This window comes from Schistocerca serialis, chromosome 3 (assembly GCF_023864345.2).
Source record: "Schistocerca serialis cubense isolate TAMUIC-IGC-003099 chromosome 3, iqSchSeri2.2, whole genome shotgun sequence".
Classification (NCBI taxonomy): Eukaryota; Metazoa; Arthropoda; class Insecta; order Orthoptera; family Acrididae; genus Schistocerca; species Schistocerca serialis.
Genome location: NC_064640.1, coordinates 698,605,405 through 698,627,471, shown reverse-complemented (window position 1 = coordinate 698,627,471; position 22,067 = coordinate 698,605,405). Strand labels below are relative to the sequence as shown.

The following is a 22,067-nucleotide window of genomic DNA, read 5'->3' as shown; positions in this document are numbered from 1 at the left end:
AGCTGAAAACAACCACATAAAATATACTAAATGACTTGTATGCACAGAAAACTCCAAAACCCACAATGAGTGCATGTTTCCAAAAGTTTATTAAATCATTATTTTGCCCCAAACAGCATGAAACACCATTGAAAACTATTAAATTTAATAACTGTGTAACGGTGCACAAGCAACTTTGTCAATACATAGCTTTATAATCGCTACCAAATTCTGGGGTGTCACTTCTTTTCATAACAGGACATTTTAGGTTGCAAAGTTGCTTGTGCACCGTTATACAGTTATTAAATTTAGCACAGTGGTACATCAAAGACTTTTTATGCCCCATTTTGCTGCCCTCGATGGCAGGCCATCCTGGGCTTATATTTCAGAAAGATAATTCCCGCCTGCACATGGCGAGAGTTTCTACTGCTTGTCTTCTTGCTTGCAAACCCTACTTTTGCCAGCTAGGTCACTGGATCTCTCTCCAATTGAGAACGTTTGGAGCAGTACAGGCTGGGCCCTCCAACCAGCTAGGGCTTTTGACTATCTAACATGTCAGTTGGACAGAACTCGGCACACTATCCCTCAGCAGGATATCCAACAACTCTGCCAATCAGTGCCAAGCTGAATAACTGCTCGCATAAGGGCCATAGTCAACCAACGAGCTACTTACTTGCTCAGTTTGTGAATTTCGCATTTTTCTGAAACAGTAATCGTTTGTCTGTGTATTTACATCACATCTACTGATTTCTGTTTCGTTAGGATAATTTGTCATGCTTTTTTTCTTTTTTTAAATGCTTGTTTATAACTCTTAGATATAATTGAAATTTTTGTTTTTGTATTTTCAGGTGTTGAATTAATAAGTGACACTGAGTTGTCAGAAGAAATTATTTCACCCCCTTCAGTACATCAATCAAAAACCCAGTTGCAGGCATTTGTCATAGGAAGACTAGAACAATCCTGGGATGAGGATAATAGTAAAACTTCATTTTCTGAAAACTTAACAAAGAATTGCAACATTACTGAAAGCTCTGTAATGGGCAGCAGGCATGCTTCATTAGGAACTGTAAATGTTTCCACTGAAACCAAGAGTGCAAATGGAAGTATGGATACAAATGTGGGTGGCACACTGTGTGATGAGAAACTAATCTCAACTGGCAGTTCAAATGGAGAAAACAAAGTGTCTGTGGTTACATCTGAGAGTGTGACTGTTGATGTACATTCAACCACCCTTCAGCCAGTTGTTTCTGAAAGTGAGTATCATATTGATAGTAGTATCAACTCTGATAGCATATTTCAGCCAGGAGTTTCACCTTGAATAGTTTTCGAAGTAACTACACTCCCTTCATGGGTATGCTGTGTTGTCTTTAGCTTTTGACAACATGGAGGTCAACATTGGTCATTGTCTTAACATATACTGCAAAACTACAAGAATTGCTGCTTTTTAGGCACTTTTTATATCCAGTCCACTGGAATAATAGCTGAACCTCGAGAAATTACATCTCAAAACTTAGTATACCATTCCCGACACTTTTTGTTGTCAGGCGTTTAGTGCTCCTCTCATATTTTGTCGTCGGTGTGTATTTTTATTCTGTAGTTCGTGCTATCCTTGTTATTGCTAGATATGTGCAACTTTTATCTGATTTAGTAAATGTCTGGAAATAGTTTAAAATAGGTACTGTTTGTCAGTTTTAGTAGAACATTTAAACAACAATAAAAATTGCAACTTAAGACAGTGATAAATGGGTAGATAATTGTGTCTGTTCCAAGAATTATGTGACATCCTTGGTTTCCTCTTGTATTTTCAGGCTTTGGCCACTCCAGTGTTGTCAATTGCAATATAGTATTGTAGTGACTTAGTCAGCCTGAAATTTGGAACAACCACTTGCTTTATCATCTGAAACTCACTCAACAGTTTAACAAATTACTTAAGTCAAGAACAGGTGTTAATTCAGTGAAAATGTTATGATGACAATTAGCTTAATGCTGTTAAATCTAATTATGTAACAGCAAGTTTGGTTACCTTGTTTCCTTTCAGGTAAATGACCTTAGAAGGGATGTTCTTGATTCCAGCTAGAAGTTACTGTTACATAGGTTTGCTGTTGCCTTTACCTTCTTGTGGGATGGTGGGGGGGGGGGGGGGGGGGGGGAAGAGAGAGAGAGAGAGAGAGAGAGAGAGAGAGAGAGAGAGAGAGCCAGCCTTTCTTACGATAATTTTAAAACGAATTGTCATTTTCTGTTTGTCTTAATAGTTCAGTACTGTATAAGTTTAAAAACACCGTAGCACACCATTTATTAAATGTTACATCTCATTGATGGAGTTCTTTCATTGCTTCTTACATAAGGATGTGTGGGTCTTTTTCTTGTGGGTCATCCTTTTCTTTTTTTTACCAATAATTCTATGAAGTATTGTATAAAGACTATAGGAATGGGAAAGCATTGTATGTGCAAAACAAAAGGTGAAATGTAAAATTCACTCTTCAAATATGCCTTCACAAAAGAAAATTTTCTTTATTGAATAGCTGCACCACTGCGAAATTGAGTCATACGGCACTAAATACTAGTGTTGCTGCAAAGTAGCTTAAATTGCAAAAGCCCAATAATGCACCAGTGCCTGATGAGTACCCATCAAATTATCTACAGAATATGAGAACGAATTGGTGTCACTCTTGGCCATAATTAACTGCAGATCCCTTGAGCAGAGACATGTACACAAAACTACTGACGTACAGGATCTGTCCCAGAACTTTCAAGTCAGGGCTGTACTACAGCCAAGGCTGGTGAGATACTTGTGCATGAGGAGGGTAGTGTGGCTCATTGTGCTGTGATACAGAATTAATTTGTTTATGATGGTAGATATCGAAATAGACGACAGAGGGACAGAGAAACAATTAAAATCGCTCAAAAGAGGAAAGGCTGCTGGACCTGATGGGATACCAGTTCGATTTTACACAGAGTACACGTAGGAACTTGCCCCCTTTCTTGCAGTGGTGTACCGTAGGTCTCTAGAAGAGCGTAGAGTTCCAAAGGATTGGAAAAGGGCAAAGGTCATCCCCATTTCCAAGAAGGGACGTCGAACAGATGTGCAGAAATGTAGACCTATATCTCTAACGTCGATCAGTTGTAGAATTTTGGAACACGTATTATGTTCGAGTATAATGACTTTTCTGGAGACTAGAAATCTACTCTGTAGGAATCAGCCTGGGTTTCGAAAAAGACGGTTGTGTGAAACCCAGCTCGTGCTATTTGTCCACGAGACTCAGAGGGCCATAGACATGAGTTCACACGTGGATGCCTTGTTTCTTGACTTCCGCAAGGCGTTCGATACAGTTCCCCACAGTCGTTTAATGAACAAAGTAAGAGCATATGGACTATCAGACCAATTGTGTGATTGGATTGAGGAGTTCCTAGATAACAGAATGCAGCATGTCATTCTCAATGGAGAGAAGTCTTCCGAAGTAAGAGTGATTTCAAGTGTGCCGCAGGGGAGTGTCATAGGACCGTTGCTATTCAAAATATACATAAATGACCCTGTGGATGACATCGGAAGTTCACTGAGGCGTTTTGCAGATGATGCTGTGGTGTATTGAGAGGTTGTAACAATGGAAAATTGTACTTAAATGCAGGAGGATCTGCAGCGAATTGACGCATGGTGCAGGGAATAGCAATTGAATCTCAATGTAGACAAGTGTAATGTGCTGCGAATACATAGAAAGATAGATCCCTTATCATTTAGCTACAAAATAGCAGGTCAGCAACTGGAAGCAGTTAATTCCATAAATTCTCTGGGAGTACGCATTAGGAGTGATTTAAAATGGAATGATCATATAAAGTTGATCGTTGGTAAAACAGATGCCAGCATGAGATTCATTGGAAGAATCCTAAGGAAATGCAATCCGAAAACAAAGGAAGTATGTTACAGTACACTTGTTTGCCCACTGCTTGAATACTGCTCAGCAGTGTGGTATCCGTACCAGATAGGGTTGATAGAAAAGATAGAGAAGATCCAATGGAGAGCAGCGCGCTTTGTTACAGGATCATTTAGCAATCGCGAAAGCATTACGGAGATGATAGATAAACTCCAGTAGAAGACTCTGTAGGAGAGACGCTCAGTAGCTCGGTACAGGCTTTTGTTAAAGTTTCGAGTACGTACCTTCACCAAAGAGTCAAGCAGTATATTGTTCCCTCCTACGTATATCTCGCGAAGGGACCATGAGGATAAAATCAGAGAGATTAGAGCCCACACAGAAGCATACCGACAATCTTTCTTTCCACGAACAATACGAGACTTTAATAGGAGGGAGAACCTATAGAGGTACTCAAGGTACCCTCCGCCACACACCGTCAGGTGGCTTGCGGAGTATGGATGTAGATGTAGATGTAGAATATTTTTTTAGAGAGATTCATTGCTTTAAACGTACAAAACCTTTAAAATCTTCAAAGTACATTTCTTCCGCATCTACACTTTGCTGCTGTAGCATCACTCAGTCTGTACAGGTTTCCTGGATGGCAAGGCATCATGGGAGCCACCTTAAGGCAGCACATTGAACCCTCATTTACCCCCTCCAATGATCTGTGATGGTGTCCTTTCAAGCTTCTTTTTATTCTCGGAAACAAAAAGAAGTCTGTTGATGTCAAGTCAGGGCTGTACTACAGCCAAGGCTGGTGAGATACTCGTGCATGAGGAGGATAGTGTGGCTCATTGTGCTGCGATACAGAATTAATTTGTTATGATGTCTTTCCTAACGTGTTTCAATCCATCCCACTAGTAAGCAAGGACTTGAGTGTAAAATTGGTCATTAACTGTTTGTCTTTGAGACACAAATCCACAGTGCATTAGACCTTTTGGTATCAAGAAAAGACAATGAACATTGCCTTAACCTTGGATTTGCTCATGCGGGCTTTCTTTGGACGAGGTGAATTTTTTTGTGTGCTGCTCACTGCTTTATCTTTTTGTTTCTGGTTCATACTGTAAAATCTTTTTACTTTTGCCTATCACTGTCCAAAAAGTTAAGATCATTTTCATGGTATTCCAAGAACTCACTATACTTCAGCACATGACTTTCCTTCTGTTCATCAGTCATCTCTTCCAGGACCATTCTTGCGCGCACTTTTTTCATCCGAAATTTGTCTCAGAAAATGGAATTAGATTTCAGCATATCACAATCCTCTGCTATCATTCTTGAACTTAAGCATCAGTTCCCATTCAAATGTTTCTCACTTTCCATACATTTTCCTGCATTTGGGACATTGATGGGCACTTGTTGTCATTTATGTTTTCTTTTCTGTCTCACGTCTTGTGCTACGCATAAACTCTTGGCTGGGACACCAATCCCTCCTCTAAGAAATCCTGAATCGCCCACCATCTCACAAGGGAAATTCCCTATCACACCCCACTCGATTTAGTGATAAGATGGCCCAGTGTATAGCCTGTTAAAATCTGAACACAGATCAGGCATTGGAACGGGAAGGAGGTGAACTGAACTGTGAAAAATAAGAAACAAAATGGAAACAGTGAACAGTCCAAGCTCAAGATGTGCAACATTGAGAACATTGGAAGAAGCATGGTGTCGTGGTTGTGTGGTCATGGTGTTGGACTGCAAGGTGGGAGAACCACGTTCAGATCTCTCTCTTCCCCTTTTTCTTGTCCCTTCTCCTCTTGTGGTCTTAGAAACTGTCATACTATATGTCAGTTATAGAATATGATTCATTTAGTAAGAGTATATTACCTTCGCAAGTAAATGTGATGAATAGTGAGAAGAGGCAGGAGGCCATATAGACCTCTTATCGAAATGAAAACAATAAGTAAATGGATGTGAACTGTGTTACAACAAAGGAATTCATGAGTCAAAACTTGCAAATAGGAACGCAAGAGTCATAACGTGTGGTACTTGTGTGGAAGTACTAGACAGTACGTACGTCTGGAGGTCTCTTCCTTACACCTCGCTGTTGCAAATGGACGTTACACCGCTACAAACACACTAATTTGAATACAGCGGACAGACATGTCAGTGGTTGTATGGACAGTTCATAATACTGTGAGAAAAAGGAAAAGGGGGGTGGGGGGGGGGGGATGGGGCATGAAGGAGATTTGAACACAGATCTCCCAATTTGCTATCAAATACCGGGACCACATGAGCACGAGGCCTTGGCTATTCGACTTCACTTGACGTTTGGATGTTTGCACATCATGAGCTTGTACTGTTCATTGTTTCTATTTTTCTTCTTTCACAGTTCAGTACACCTTTCTCCTGTTTTCATGTTTCAACTTTGTTCAGTTTTTGATGGGCTATCCACTCGGCCATCTTACCACCAAATCTGAGAGCAGTGTGATGGGAAGTTTCCCTTGTCAGAACCAGATTTTTTAAGTTAAATGCAAAATTTAATTGCGAATCATTGCTCCATTAACTGTTGTATCTTGAATCTTGACACGTCGCCAAAACACACTACTCGTGAAACGCGATTAGAACTTACGTCAGCACCCGTAAATGATCAAGCAAGCTCACATTCATTAGCCAAGACCCCTCGCCATCATTCCCATCAAAAACAGCATTTCTATTGCCCTTGTGCTTCACTGGAGAACTATATTCTTGAAACTTTATGGGTACACTCTGAATGTTACTTACATCTCTTTGTAGCAGCGTCCTACTATGTATCGAGTTCAGACATTATGTCCTAACTGTAACAAAATAAACTCCTACTTTGAAATTGGCATAGGTTTGCAGGTTGATTTTATGTTTATAGACTTTTGAGTCAATACTACAGTGATTACTTCTAAAGAAATTTTATTTGTTTGGCATATTTAACTAGTTTTGTGAAAGGATAGAAAATTTTCTGACATGTAGGACCCAGCATATTACCCTGCATGGATATTTCAGACAGAGTAACATCTTGTGTGTCCCAGGGAAATGTGATGTAACTGTTGTAAAATAGTGAAGCCTGTTTCACATTTTGATGATACCCCTCCTGAGGTCATTCAGTGCGTGAGGAACATTTCAGTGACAACACACTGCAAGAAGTGGCATTGTATCAGCAGGTACCTCAGGTCATTCCATTTCTTTTGTTTCCTAGATGAAGATGTTACAGGTTTAACAGTGTGCATGGGCATTATCATCTTGAGAAACAAACCCATTTTAGGGATGTTGTCTATTGTGTTGACCAATAGATTGAAAGATTTTATCTTAGGTATTGCACAGCCTTCAAGTTAGCTTTTTCCTGGTATTGGTAATCTATTCTACAGTGGACACCCAAGTTATATTGCAAGTATTCTCATGCTCACTTTCTATGCATACTGTGGTGGTGTTGGATTTTGGGGGGGGGGGGGGGGGGGGTAGCTGTACAGTTGTTGTTCATAATGGATGTTCAGAGGCTAAATTGACCATGTAGAGATGGTTGGGTACTAACTGTGTAACAGAGCCCTTCCAGTCGCCTCCAAAAAATTGCATTCTTTTTGGTATATCTGCAAGCTGTAATTTTTAGGTAGAGGCCGCCAGCTGATGGCATTGGCTGTGGGCAATAACTACAAGGAAAGTCTTAAATATTTTGCTGAGTTCACAATCAGAAATGAGAGCAATCTAATGAAATGAGCATGTGAGGGTGGTGCAAAACCATGCCTCCCCCCACTCCCACTTTTTTTTTTTTTTACATAGCAGACAGTATTTGTTGCAATCACAGGCATTTGTCATATGTTGTAGATATCAGTGCAGAAATTATATCAAAATGAATTGCAGAAATATTAGGTCTCAGTGAAATAGTAAACTGGTGCAAAAACTGGCAACTATCTCTTACATTTGAGAAATGTTATTAATGGGACACTTCATAAAAGTGTAGTATCTTAGACTACAGGATTAGAAGTCCCAACTAAAGCCACTCATGTGATACAAGAACAGCGAAACCTCTATATAACATTTTTAAGGAACCACAAATTCTGAACATTCTATGGAGGAAAACACTATTAAGAGGAAGACTCCCAAAAGATGATGATAAAAGTCAAGTCAAATTTTCGTGAGGAAATACTGCAGAAAAAATCCAGTAAATAGTAAAAATAAATAAAAAAAATTTTGGTGCAAACATTTGCATTAATAATGAATTTGTAAAATACAACTTCAGTCAAATTTTCACATAAATCTTTGAATTGGAACAACTTTGCCATCACATACCTAGGATTTTTTGAAGTAGTCAAAACATATTTGCTTCCTATTTCTTATGGATTGTATCAGAACCATTTCTTGCTCCAAATGAGAAAGTTGTGCTGTAGTTGTCCTCTAATTTATGGGCCATCATAAACTTTCTGAATGTTTCATGTACTTTTGGGGTGCACCTCAGGTGCATCGTGTAATAGGGGCACAGTGTTATACACACTGTACAGATGTTCACTATTTGTTCATGTGAAAACACACAAAATTTCACCAACAAGACAAACGACAAGCACAATGTGCGTCACATCTCGTGTGACTTGGACACCCTCGCTGACATGTGACTCAGGCTGAGCACAGCCTTTCAAATCCTGTGCAGATCCACAGAACAGAAAATGAGGCATCTACACCAGTGGCTTAAACAGTAAGAGGGAAATAATTGGCTACATTTCAAAAAATATGAATGTTACATGGAGGAAATCATTGTGGGGAGGAAATGTGCTAAAGAGGAAACTTTAGCATTGTGCATATGGGCTTTTGTTAAAGACCGTAAAAGATGGACCTAACATAGAGGAAATATTATTTGGAGGAGCATTGAAATATTTGGTAGTAAAAATGCATAGAGATACAGAGTGAAATGACCACATCGGCAAATGGCTGGCTGTGTCTGATTGGTAGGATGCTAGGAAACTGCAGTTTGTTTACGAAACAGATCACATACAAAACACTTTCCGGTCATTCCACGTCAAATCATCCAGAAATTTTAGAAAATGACACCCATCGTCACGCAAATCCTTGAAATTTTGGGTAGTGTAAGTTTACCTAGATATATTCACATTTCCAAATTGTAAATGTTGCAGGTCAGTTTCTTTATCACTTATGATAAATAAAGTATATCTAAAAACAAAGATGATGTTACTTACCAAACGAAAGCGCTGGCAGGTTGATAGATACACAAACATAAACATAAACATACACACAAAATTCAAGCTTTCACAACCAACGGTTGCTTCATCAGGAAAGAAGGAAGGAGAGGGAAAGACGAAAGGATGTGGGTTTTAAGGGAGAGGGTAAGGAGTCATTCCAATCCCGGGAGCGGAAAGACTTACCTGTGTGAGCGCGCGCGTGTATACCTGTCCTTTTTTCCCCATAAGGTAAGTCTTTCCGCTCCCGGGATTGGAATGACTCCTTACCCTCTCCCTTAAAACCCATATCCTTTCGCCTTTCCCTCTCCTTCCCTCTTTCCTGATGAAGCAACCGTTGGTTGCAAAAGCTTGAATTTTGTGTGTATGTTTGTGTATCTATCAACCTGCCAGCGCTTTTGTTTGGTAAGTAACATCATCTTTGTTTTTAGATATATTTTTTCCCACGTGGAATGTTTCCCTCTATTATATTCGTATGATAAATAAAGTTGTATAGATGCAGGAATTTAGGCTTTCGTAGACGAGCTCCTTTATAGTTTCAAAATTCAATACAAAGAGGAAGGTGAGCTCCTTTATAGTTTCAAAATTCAATAAAAGATCAAAGAGGAAGATTTATATTTTTATAGTCATGGTTCTTGTAGTGAAAATCCATCATCTACATCTCAAACAACTCTGCCCCCCCACCCCACCTCGCTCGCCCCCCCACCTCTCTCCGCCCGCTCGCCCCCCCCCCCCCCCACCCTACACCTCGTTCCGCCCGCTCGCCCCCCCCCCCCCTACACCTCGTTCCGCCCGCTCGCCCCCCCCCCCCCTACACCTCTCTCCGCCCGCTCGCCCCCCCCACCTCTCTCCGCCCGCTCCCCCCCCACACCTCTCTCCGCCCGCTCGCCCCCTCCCTCCCCCCCCACACCTCTCTCCACCCACTCCCCCCCCCACACACCTCTCTCCACCCACTCCCCCCCCCCCACACACCTCTCTCCACCCCCCCCCCCCACACACCTCTCTCCACCCCCCCCCCCCCCCCCCACACACCTCTCTCCACCCCCCCCCACACACCTCTCTCCACCCACTCCCCCCCACACACCTCTCTCCACCCACTCCCCCCCCCCCACACACACACCTCTCTCCACCCACTCCCTCCCACACCTCTCCACCCACTCCCCCCCACACACACACCTCTCTCCACCCACTCCCTCCCACACCTCTCTCCACCCACTCCCCCCCCCCCCCCACCTCTCTCCACCCACTCCCCCCCCCACCTCTCTCCACCCGCTCCCCCCCCATCCCCACCTCTCTCCGCCCACTCGCCCCCCCCTCTCTCCGCCCGCTCCCCCTCCCCCCCTCTCTCCGCCCGCTCCCCCTCCCCCCCACCTCTCTCCGCCCGCTCCCCCTCCCCCCCAACCCCTCTCTCCGCCCGCTCGCCCTCCCCCCCAACACCTCTCTCCGCCCCCCCCCACACCTCTCTCCGCCCGCTCGCCCCCCCCCCCCCCGCTCGCCCCCCACCTCTCTCCGCCCGCCCGCCCCCCCTCCCCCGCCAACCTCTCTCCACCTCTCTCCACCCGATCGCCCCCCCCCCCACACACACACCTCTCCACCCGCTCGCGGCCCCCCCCCCCACCTCTCTCCACCCGCTCCCCCCCGCCACAACTCTCCGCCCGCTCGCCCCCCCCACCTCTCTCCGCCGCTCGCCCACCCCACCTCTCTCCGCCCGCTCGCCCCCCCCCCCCACCTCTCTCCGCCCGCTCGCCCCCCCCACCTCTCTCCGCCCGCTCGCCCCCCCCCACCTCTCTCCGCCCGCTCGCCCCCCCCCACCTCTCTCCGCCCGCTCGCCCCCCCACCTCTCTCCGCCCGCTCGCCCCCCCACCTCTCTCCGCCCGCTCGCCTCCCCCCCCACCTCTCTCCACCTCTCTCCACCCGCTCGCCGCCCCCCTCTCTCCACCCGCTCACCCCCCCCCCCCTCTCACCTCTCTCCACCCGCTCGCCCCCTCCCCCTCTCACCTCTCTCCACCTGCTCGCCCCCTCCCCCCTCCCCCTCTCACCTCTCTCCACCTGCTCGCCCCCTCCCCCCTCCCCCACCTCTCTCCACCCGCTCGCCCCCTCCCCCACCTCTCTCCGCCACCCCACCTCCATTTGGGAGGACAACAGTTCACAATTGCATCTAGCCATCCTGATTTAGGTTTTCCGGATTTCCCTAAATTAAACTGCTTCTGGCAAATTCCGGGATGGTTCCCTTGAAAAGACATAGACTACTTTCTGCCTTAATCTGATGGGACCGATGACTTAACTGTTTGGTCCAATTCCCCAAACCAACCCACCAGTCTCCCCCCCCCCCCCCCCCCCTCTTCTCCCTCCCAGCTGTCCTTTCCCCTCTCCCCCCTCCTGTATTCAGCTTTCTTATCTTGATCTTCATTTCTCCCCTTCCCCATTAGTTATAGGGGGTCTTATAATTTTACATGTACACTGTTCAGCCGAAACCTTATGACCACGTGCTTAATAGCCTGTTTGTCCAATTAAATCCATAACTTACTCTGCATGCCAGTGATTCGACAGTATGTTAGTAGGTTTGTGGAGGTATGTGGCATTAGATGTCTTTGCACAGGCCATGTAATTCGCTTAAATAATGGACCTCTGTTGCGTATTTGGTGATAACGCCCAGTAGCAACCCAGGTGGGTTCCATATGATTTGCATCAGATGAATTTGCTCACCAAGACATCAACATGAGTTCACTGTAATGCTCCTCAAACCACTGTAGCACAGTTCAGCAAAAAACACAAGACCCTTAACTTCAGCAAAGTCATCATATTTTGCCGTGAAATGGAAATGAATGTTAAACAGATGTGGAAGGAATAACTCTAGATTAGGGTAAAGAGGAAAAAAACCTGCCATTGATGTAATAACAAAACATAGATGTTTATTGTAACATTCAAAGGCAGTATTTATCGGTTTGATATTGAGGCTTGCCTGAAGCTATGACAGTATTAATCAATGCATATGCTGCCTGATGCGCTGCTTCTCTTCAGAAGGCAGGCAAGTCACATAATGCTGCTTCAAAACTGTCACCTCAAAATGTTGGGAAAATTGTAGCTTAAACAAAGGACTCTAAAGGAGTTGGTTAAAACTTAAGACTTTACAGCATTTGAGATCTCATAGGGTGAAAAGTCTCCTATAGGTGTCCAAATGAATCTTAAAGAACCACACACTTCCTTCACTAATCATTGTGGCATAATTGCTTGCTTCATTGCTTCTGGAAGGAAACAGTTATGACAAAAAAAAAAAAAAAAGATCATTAATGTGGCCCCCATATTACAGTGGCACATAGGAAGATTCTCAACATGTGTAGAGGAACTGTGTTTACCAGCTCTACCGTATCTGCTTACCAAAGACTATTTCAATACAAAATACAAAAACCTCCACACAAAGCCTGACATTATTCAAGAAAGAGTTAAGGATGCAGTGTCTTCCCCAATAGCAACATCATCTTTCAGCAATATAATTGTCTGTCTCTCGGAGCCAGAACTGTGCTACAATGGTTTCAGGAGCATTATGGTGAACTCGTGTTGATGTTTTGGTGACTCAGTGCCACATTCCCCTCCATCTCACATTTGTTGCTAGTCATATCCTATTTTGTTCATCTTGCAGTTGGAGCAAGTGGAGAAATGATTTCCTGTGTGCTTCTGTATGAGCCCTAGTCTCCTTTATTTTCTCCGTACAGTTCCTATGCAGTCTCTCATAAATACTGGTTTTCTAAACTTCAATAGATTCCACTATAAGATCATCTTTCCTCCAAGGATTCTCATCTAAGCTCTTGTAGCATTTTTGTAAGACTCTTGCACTTACTGAACTGTGACTGGTAACGAATCTGGCAACATGTCTCAGAATTGCTGTCATGTCTTCCTTTTATCAGCTACATCATCCCCTGCATGAAAAAACAATGGAAGGTCTTCACAAGAAACTCTGCAGATTATTCCTCATAGTGAGAGGCTGCAGTGAAATTGATGCACCATGGTGAGCACCTAACACTTGTCCAAAAGGTCGAGTTACTGAGATCACACATTCGTGTAAAGGACATATGCCTATGCTTATCTTAGACTCAGCCATTAGGGTTTCCTCTTTCTGATCTTCAGCTTTCTGTCTCTGCTCAGTGGGAAGTGGCTAAAGATTTGTCTTGTAATAATCTATTTTCAGTGTAACATATCTCAGAAATTTAGCTGCTGCTGAATTGAATCTGTAAAAATTGTGTATCGTAGAAAAAAAGTTTTAGTACTTTTATTTTCCTATTCATTTATCAACTGAGTTACTAATGTAACTGTTAAGTGTTGGTGGTCAGCAACAGTTTGAAAAGTTTGTAAGGATGTTGCAGGCTAGGTTATGCTGCGAAATAATGGTTTGGAAAAAAATTATGTATGTTTTGTCATTTCTGAGTTAATTAGAAGTGAATTTAGTCAATCAGGCCATTGGATGCACAAATTCAAGCAGCCCACCAGAGACAATTAGTGTCAGTTGTTCTCATAACACAGATGATACACTATGTGATCAAAGGTATCTGGACACCCCCCAAAACATACATTTTTCATATCAGATGCATTGTCTTGCCACCTGCTGCCAGGTAATCCATATCAGCGACCTCAGGTAGGCATTAGACATCGGGAGAACAGAATGGGGACCTCTGCGGAACTCGTGGACTTTGAACGTGGTCAGGTGATTGGGTGTCACTTGTGCTGTATGTATGTGTGTACGTGAGATTTTCTCACTCCTAAACATCCCTAGCTCCACTGTTTCTGATGTGATAGTGAAGTGGAAACGTGAAGGGACACGTACAGCACAAAAGCATACAGGCCGACCTCGTCTGTTGACTGACAGAGACTGCCGACAGTTGAAGTTGGTTGTAATGTGTAATAGGCAGACATCTATTCAGACCATCACACAGGAATTCCAAACTGCATCAGGATCCACTGCAAGTGCTATGACAGTTAGGCGGGAGGTGAGAAAATTTGGATTGCATGATTCAAGCGGCTGCTCATAAGTGGCACATCACACTGGGAAATGCCAAACGACACATCACTTGGTGTAAGGAGCATACACATTGGATGATTGAACAGTGGAAAAACATTGTGTGGAGTGACGAGTCATGGTACACAATGTGGCGATCTGGTGGCGGGGTGTGAGTATGGCGAATGCCTGGTGAACGTCATCTGCCAGCGTGTGTAGTAGGCCAACAGTAAAATTCAGAGGCGGTGGTGTTATAGTGCGGTTGTGTTTTTCATGGAGGGGGCTTGCATCCTTTGTTGTTTTGCATGGCACTACCGTAGCACAGGCCTACATTGATGTTTTAAGCACCTTCATGCTTCCCACTGTTGAAGAGCAATTCAGGGACAACAGTTGCATCTTTCAACACGATTGAGCACCTATTCATAATGCATGGCCTGTGGCAGAGTGGTTAGATGACAATAACATCCGTGTAATGGACTGGCCTGAACAGAGTCCTAACCTGAATCCTATAGAACACCTTTGGGATGTTTTGGAATGCAGACTTCATGCCAGGCCTCACTGACAGACAGACGTCGATACCTCTCCTCAGTGCAGCACTCTGTGAAGAATGTGCTGCCATTCCCCAAGAAACCTGATTGAACTTGAGAGTAGAAGTTGTCATCAAGGCTAAGGGTGGACCAACACCATATTGAATGTCAGCATTACCGATGGAGGGCACCACGAACTTGTAAGACATTTTCAGCCAGGTGTCCGGATACTTTTGATCAAAAAGTGGTTCAGGTTCGATCCTTACCACCGTCCCATTGTCCAGTTTTTGTATTCCTCTCTTGTTCAGTTTTAGGACTACAAACGAACAACACATTTGGCAACACTGTTTCTAGCGGGCTGCTGGAATTTGCAGGTGCAATGGCCTGATTGGCTAACTTCAGTGCTAAATAACTTGGAAATGGTGCTGTGCATCATTTTATTATTATTATTATTTTATTATTATTATTATTATAATGATTGTTTCTTAGCACAGCCTACCGCACCCCCCCCCCCCCCCCCCCCCGCTCTCTCTCTCTCTGTCTCTCTCTCGTGTGTGTGTGTGTGTTGTGTGTGTGTGTGTGTGTGTGTGTGTGTGTGTGTGTGTGTGTGTGTGTGTGTGTGTGTGTGTGTGTGTTCTGCTGTAATGAGAAGACTTGTATATTTGTCCACCTTGAATCCACGATAATTTTTGATATTCCGTTTCTGTTTAGTTGTTTATCATCTACAACAACATTCTTCTCTCACTGCGAGTTTTCCTACTATAAAAGGAAACGTTTAATGGTCCCAATCTCTGACAGCATTTTATTTGGCATTGTTGGTCTTGGAGGGGGTCAGTTATTTGTTTCTAGAATGTTTGCCCTTAAGCGCTGACATATAAAGGCGAAAGACAGCTAAAGTATGACAAATTTTTCCCTGATATAGCAACCAGTTTATGTTTCTGTCATACTGTGATAGCCTCTTCTATCTGCTCTCCTCACACACCTCAGCAGAGATTAACTCCCCATGGATGACCTGTAATACCAATTAATGAGGTTTTAGGAACGTTTGGATATCGATTTATCAGCTTTAGATATTTGCTTGAACACTTCTGATAGAATAGTTTTGTATCGTCTCTCTGTCACAAGTACTGGGTACTTATAGTGTTTGTTAATTATAATTTATAAAATTTGTCACTTTTCCTTTGTTGCATATATTTTTTATGTCATGCAGTACTTTTTTTTTCCAAGGGCATGAATTAATAAACCACCATGAGCAGTTGGCTGAAGCTTCAGTGCTGTGTGGCACACACATTTCCTTACCAACTGGAAATGCTGACATTACTACTAAAAAAGCAGATGAAAATACTACCACAAATGTGGTTGCTGTGCTCCATCCTAAAGTGATTATATCAGCAGACCAATCAGGAAGAGCAGACCAAATTACTGCTGTAATATCTGAGAATTTAAATTTACAGTCATCTGCCTTCCCTCATATAAAGGCTTTTGAAAGTGATTGTGATGATGCAAGTATTGACCCAGAGTGTATGTTTCGATCAGAAGTGTCAGCTATAGTACGGGATATTAATAATTTGGAGAAGTATGAAACATATTCTTCACCTGCATCTGAAACTTGTGTTTTGGACAGCAGGATCTCTTCTGATGTTTCAGGTACACTATTGATAAGTAAAGGATTGATAGCTTTAATTTCCTTTTTATGAATAAGAATATAAGATAATTTTTTCTTCTTCCTTTTAGGGGTGATGTATTGTTCAAAGGAATACAGTTCCTCAACTGATGAAGATATTTTTGAAAACACTTTTGAAATGATGGAAAAACTGTTGAATGGTTTTGAAATGAAGCCGGACTGTGCCTGTGAAGTGGAAGCAGGCAGTGGACATGCATATGAAATGGAGCCGGACCGTGTGGCGGGTGCACGCGATGTGGAGCTGGACCGTGTGGCGGGTGCACGCGATGCGGAGCCGAACCGTGTGGCGGGTGCACGCGATGCGGAGCCGGACCGTGTGGCGGGTGCACGCGATGCGGAGCCGGACCGTGTGGCGGGTGCACGCGATGCGGAGCTGGACCGTGTGGCGGGTGCACGCGATGCGGAGCCGGACCGTGTGGCGGGTGCACGCGATGCGGAGCCGGACCGTGTGGCGGGTGCACGCGATGCGGAGCCGGACCGTGTGGCGGGTGCACGCGATGCGGAGCCGGACCGTGTGGCGGGTGCACGCGATGCGGAGCCGGACCGTGTGGCGGGTGCACGCGATGCGGAGCCGGACCGTGTGGCGGGTGCACGCGATGCGGAGCCGGACCGTGTGGCGGGTGCACGCGATGCGGAGCCGGACCGTGTGACGGGTGCACGCGATGCAGAGCCCGACTGTGCACGACCCTGTGAACTGAAGATGAACGCTGCTGATAATTTGGAGAATGTAAAGTTTGATGTTAAATCCATAAAAAGTGTTCAAAGAGAATCACGATGTGAAAGATTCTTAAACAGAAGAGTCTCTGGGAATATTTTCTATCAAGCAAGATGTAAGTACTCATATTTGAATTACAGTTGTGATGCAAACTGTTATTTGTATCATGTTTTGGTAGATACGTTTTTCACATTTTTCCTAATGAGCCAGTTATTCACACTTTCAACCACTGATATCAGACTGTGTTGCCTCCATGATCCTTGATACTCGAATTTCTATTAAGGTGAGTCGACCATAGGTAAAATTTACTAATGGTACCTATCACTTAAAATTTTCTGTGACTTCCACCCTGTGCCTCTTTATTTACTCAAACATTTTTTCAGGTGACTGTCAACAGCATCAATATAGTTGAAGAAATGCATGATATACAATGTGCTGTCTTACAGCATTGTAGACAATGGGATGTGTATCATACGTTTTCCTTTATTTACTTACTGTGTTTTAGAAAGTAACAATTTGTTTGCTAGGTGATCTGCTGTCTATTTAATATGAAAATGAGATAAATGTGGTGCATCTTTGAAGAGTGTGTATTATGTCTGAGTACTTATGTAGCAGACAGTCACTTATTTTCATGATTGTATGCCTATTCTTATTTTGTCAGTGATTAGACAGTTAGTTTCCTGTTCAATAAGTTTAATTGCCGTCCTGTCATTTTACAAGCACATACTGTACAGCACAGTTACTTGACTGTTTGTTGATTGCATGTTCTTGGTTCGAAAGACATTTTGTTTGTGATCTAAGCTCAATTGCAACTTGAAATACAGGTGTGAATAACTTAGAAGTTTTTTCAAAACATTGGGATAAATTCAACACTGGTTACTAATGAGGTACGTACTGATATTAAAATTTTATTTTGTTGGTAGTACTGCCACCTACAACTAGAAACATTCTTTCCTCCGTCATCTGGGTGTCACAGAGAATGATAGATGTGAATACAACTCTACCAACTCTGAGGAGCTTCCCTAAACACAGCAACTGTTAATCTTTACACCTGCTTTCTGCATTGCCCTCCAGGAAACCTGGTTCCCGACAATGCCCACTGCTGCTATAAGGGATATTACAGGAACCGTAGCGACTATAATAGTGTGTAAGGTGGAGTTTGTGTTTATGTCCTAAACTCAGTCTATAGTGTAACTGTGCCCCTTCAAACCCATCTTGAAGCTGTGGCTGTCTGAATAAGGACAATGCAGGAAATAACTGCCTGCAATGTATATCTTCCTCCAGATGGTGCAGTATCCCTAAATGTATTAGCTGCATTGGTTGATCAACTCCCTAAACCTTTCCTACTTTTCGGAGATTTTAACGCCCATAACCCCGTGTGGGGTGGCACCATGCTTGCTGGACGAGGCAGAGATGTCAAAAATTTACTGTCACAACTCGACCTCTGCCTCTTAAATACTGGGGCCACCACACATTTCAGTGTGGTTCATGGTAGTTACTCAGCCGTTGATTTATCAATTTTCAGCCCAGAACTTCTCTCATCTATCCACTGGAGAGCACATGACGACCTGTGTGGTAGTGACCACTTCCCGATCTTCCTGTCACTGCCCCTGTGTCAGGCCCACAGATGCCTGCCCATATGGGCTTTAAACAAGGCGGACTGGGAAACTTTCACCTCTGATGTCACCGTTGACTCTCCTCCACATGGTAACATTGATGTGATGGTTGAGCATGTGACTACAATTGTTTGTGCGGCAGACAAAACGATCCCTCACTCTTTAGGGTGCCCCCGGCGAAAGGCAGTCCCTTGGTGGTAGCCGGCAGTCGCTGAAGCAATTAAGGAGCGTCGGCGAGCTCTACAGTGGCATAAGCGGCACCCTTCCCTGGAGCACTTCATAACCTTTAAACAGCTTTGTGCCCGCGTTTGCCAACTTATCAAAGGACGGAAGCAGGAGTATTGGGAGAGATATGTCTCCACCATTGGGTGCCATGTGCAGGTGTATACGACCCGGGAGATCCGGGAAAAACCCGGGAATATTTTCATCCGGGAAAAAACCGGGAAAAACCTGGGAATTTTTTAGAATTCCGGGAACTTTTCCTTGTTTTAGTTACCAGTTAAATTTTTGTGATTTTGACTGATAAGAACCAATACTCCAACGAAGGATATTACTGGGATATTACTGTATCCTGCTTCTGCAGAATAATGCTGCAGCAAAAAACATGAACGAGAGGAAAAAAAAAACGAAAATAAAACTTAAGTTGCAAAGGAAATGCGCCATATACAACAACAAAACACAGTGCTCATACAAACATCTGCCAACCAAAGTGTGTCAAAGGCTTTAGGAAGAATATGCAGTGCTTCCTAACAGCAAATGTCCTCCGATAAGCGTGACATGACAGCTGTTTACATTTGATTCATTTGAGCAGTTGCGGGCGGGCGGGCTCTTGCGCGTGCGCAGTTGAGTCGCCTATGGGTAGTACCTTCTCCCGCTTCTGGCTACAGATGTGTGGCTAGGTGCCACTATCCAAATTGCTCCGGTTCGGAAATATCGGAGATCCAGGGCTGATGCACAGAACAGTCTAGTTGTAGTGGGGAGGTGGGTAGTCTCCACGTGACCTGTGTTGACGTTTAGCGATTTTGCTGTTTCCTCTTCATTTGTTGCTTTCACATTAAATGAAAACAAAACTGATTTCTGTGGCCGGGAGCTACCAAATGAATTAAAATACGTTTGCGTAGTTATGGAAGGCTAGAATATGTTGTTAGTTTCAGATTTTATTTCCACCTTTCTAACAGTCAAGCATTAATCACCTTGCAGAACAATGAAGTTATTTTTGTCGGTTTGGTAAAGAGATTTGGCTTTTATTAATATTTTGCACTAAGGCAGTCAATTTATTTGAAACGAAGTGTTTAATTTCACACTGTTGGCTAGTTTCAACTGTTCGTTGCATTTCAAGTGCACATTTTCCATCTTCTAACTCGTATGGCATTATGCCATAATTAAGAACCAAACATGAGCTAATACAGTACTGGTACTCAAGAAAATTTAAATCCGAATCTGGACATACGACTGTGCACTTTAAGCCGAATTATGCATTTTAGTATAGTTCACGAAATTCCGATGCTCCTGAAGTATCCTTTGATGTCTTGTTTCTTTTATGACATAATGCAAGATCTTTTAATGTTTTACACGTAAGAACATGCGGCCTTCAAGGGTCATCGTAGCTGCGCAGTTGCAGTGACGCCTGTTACCTGGCACTCTCTGGCAACTGCTGAAACGAACCAATTTCTAACAGGTCACGGGAAAATATTGCGAATGGTGGTTTGAAAAGTGTTACTTTCAAAGTAAATTTCCTTTTACGCAAGATGAACTATGTGCGAGAATGTACGATGAATTTCTTAAATCACAGAGCGTTTCACTCTCATTTAAAAATCAACTCTTTGAGGACGACCATCTAGAAGAATTTCGAGCCCAGAAGATCAGACATTTACGTCGTTATTAAAAATTTTACTGGCACATTTGTGTGATGTATCTTAAAGTGTAACACGCACAAAATGATCAGCATTATATGTGGAAGCTTAGCTTCTCTTGCAGCTTATTAATATTCAAGAACAATATTATTTGTGAAAGCTTTGTTTTTCTTCTAGCAAAACTATGTATATTAATTTAAACCATTAACTTTTCTTTTTGTGTGTTCGCGCTACTTAAGTGATCTTGCTATTGGTTGACTACACTACGTGTCCTGTGCTGTCATCAGCAGCCGATATCACGTGACATGAGCTATGACTGGCTTACAAAAGCGCGTCACAAACTCTATTTCATTGCTTCGGAAAGTAACATGCAGTGTTTGGTGGAATTCGAATTTATACCTCCGTAAAACGAAGAAATGCAGTGTACATGTTGCTGCAAATCAAAGATCTTTCCAAAATGTGTTTTTTTCCCCCCTGGGTTTCGTTTTCTAAAGTGCCGGCAAATTCTACATCTGTGTAGAAAACCATAAACATTCTAAGGATTGATAAGTTTTACAGTGTCGAGGAAAAGTATGCTGTCATTTAACATGAAAAAGTGTATTTTCATCTGGGAGAAAGTGTATTTTCAGACGGGAAATCAGGGAAAAATCCGGGAATTTTTTTTCCTTGTCCACGTATACACCCTGCATGCATCACCTTCCAAGTCTGGGCAAAGATCAAATGTGTTTTCAGGTATCAGACCCCAACAGGTGTTCCAGGTGTTAACATAAATGGCATGTTATCTACCGACGCAAACACTATTCCTGAGCACTATGTTCAAGCCTCTGCATCGGAGAATTACCCCCAGCCTTTTGCACTCTCAAACGGCGGCTGGAAGGGAAAGTTCTCTCGTTCACTACATGCCACAATGAATCCTATAACGCCCTATTTACAGAGTGGGAGCTCCTCTTCAGTGCCCTTGCACATTGCCCCGACGCAGCTCCTGGACCAGATTAGATCCACAGTCACATGGTTAAACAGCTCTCATCTGACTACAAGCAACATCTCATCATCATCTTCAACCGTATCTGGTGCGATAGCGTGTTTTCATCGCAATGGCTACAGAGCACCATCATTCTGGTGCTCAAATCCGGTAAAATCCCGCTTGAATTGGATAGCTATTGGCCCATCAGCCTCACCAACATTCTCTGTAGGCTGGTGGAACACATGGTGTGTCAGCGGTTCGGTTGGGTCCTGCAGTCACGTGGCCTACTGGCTCCATGTCAGGGCAGCTTCTGCCAGGATCGCTTTACCACTTGTCACAAGGCGCAGTCATGGGCTCTAGCCCACAGTTTCCAGTTTTTGGCCGTAAAGTCGTGTGTCATGCATTTTGGTTGGCATCGTACCTTTCATCCGGATCCAGAAATTAACCCTAATGACAATCCACTTACTGTAGTGGAGACATATCTTGTGTCCCTTGAGTCTGCCATCCAAACAGCCTTTTCTAGACGCCAGCATGTGGTTGCTGTCTTGTTTTATTTATGAAAAGTGTATGACAAGACCTGGCAACATCGTATCCTTGCCACATTATACGAGTGGGACCTCCGAGGTCCACTCCCAATTTTCATCCAAAATTTCCTGTTGCTTCATATTCCCGTGTCCAAGT

At 43.5% G+C, this 22,067-nt stretch overlaps 1 protein-coding gene across 3 annotated transcripts in view; it reads left to right on the top strand.

Annotated features, from left to right (window-relative positions):
* LOC126470565 (uncharacterized) overlaps positions 1-22,067 on the top strand; it is a 271,605-nt gene that overhangs the window by 151,343 nt on the left and 98,195 nt on the right. For all 3 annotated transcript variants that reach the window (XM_050098506.1, XM_050098504.1, XM_050098505.1), the window contains 3 exons: positions 828-1,232; positions 15,782-16,201; positions 16,289-17,068. In XM_050098506.1, coding sequence (XP_049954463.1) covers positions 828-1,232; positions 15,782-16,201; positions 16,289-17,068 — 1,605 coding nt within the window. The remainder of the gene's footprint in view (positions 1-827; positions 1,233-15,781; positions 16,202-16,288; positions 17,069-22,067) is intronic.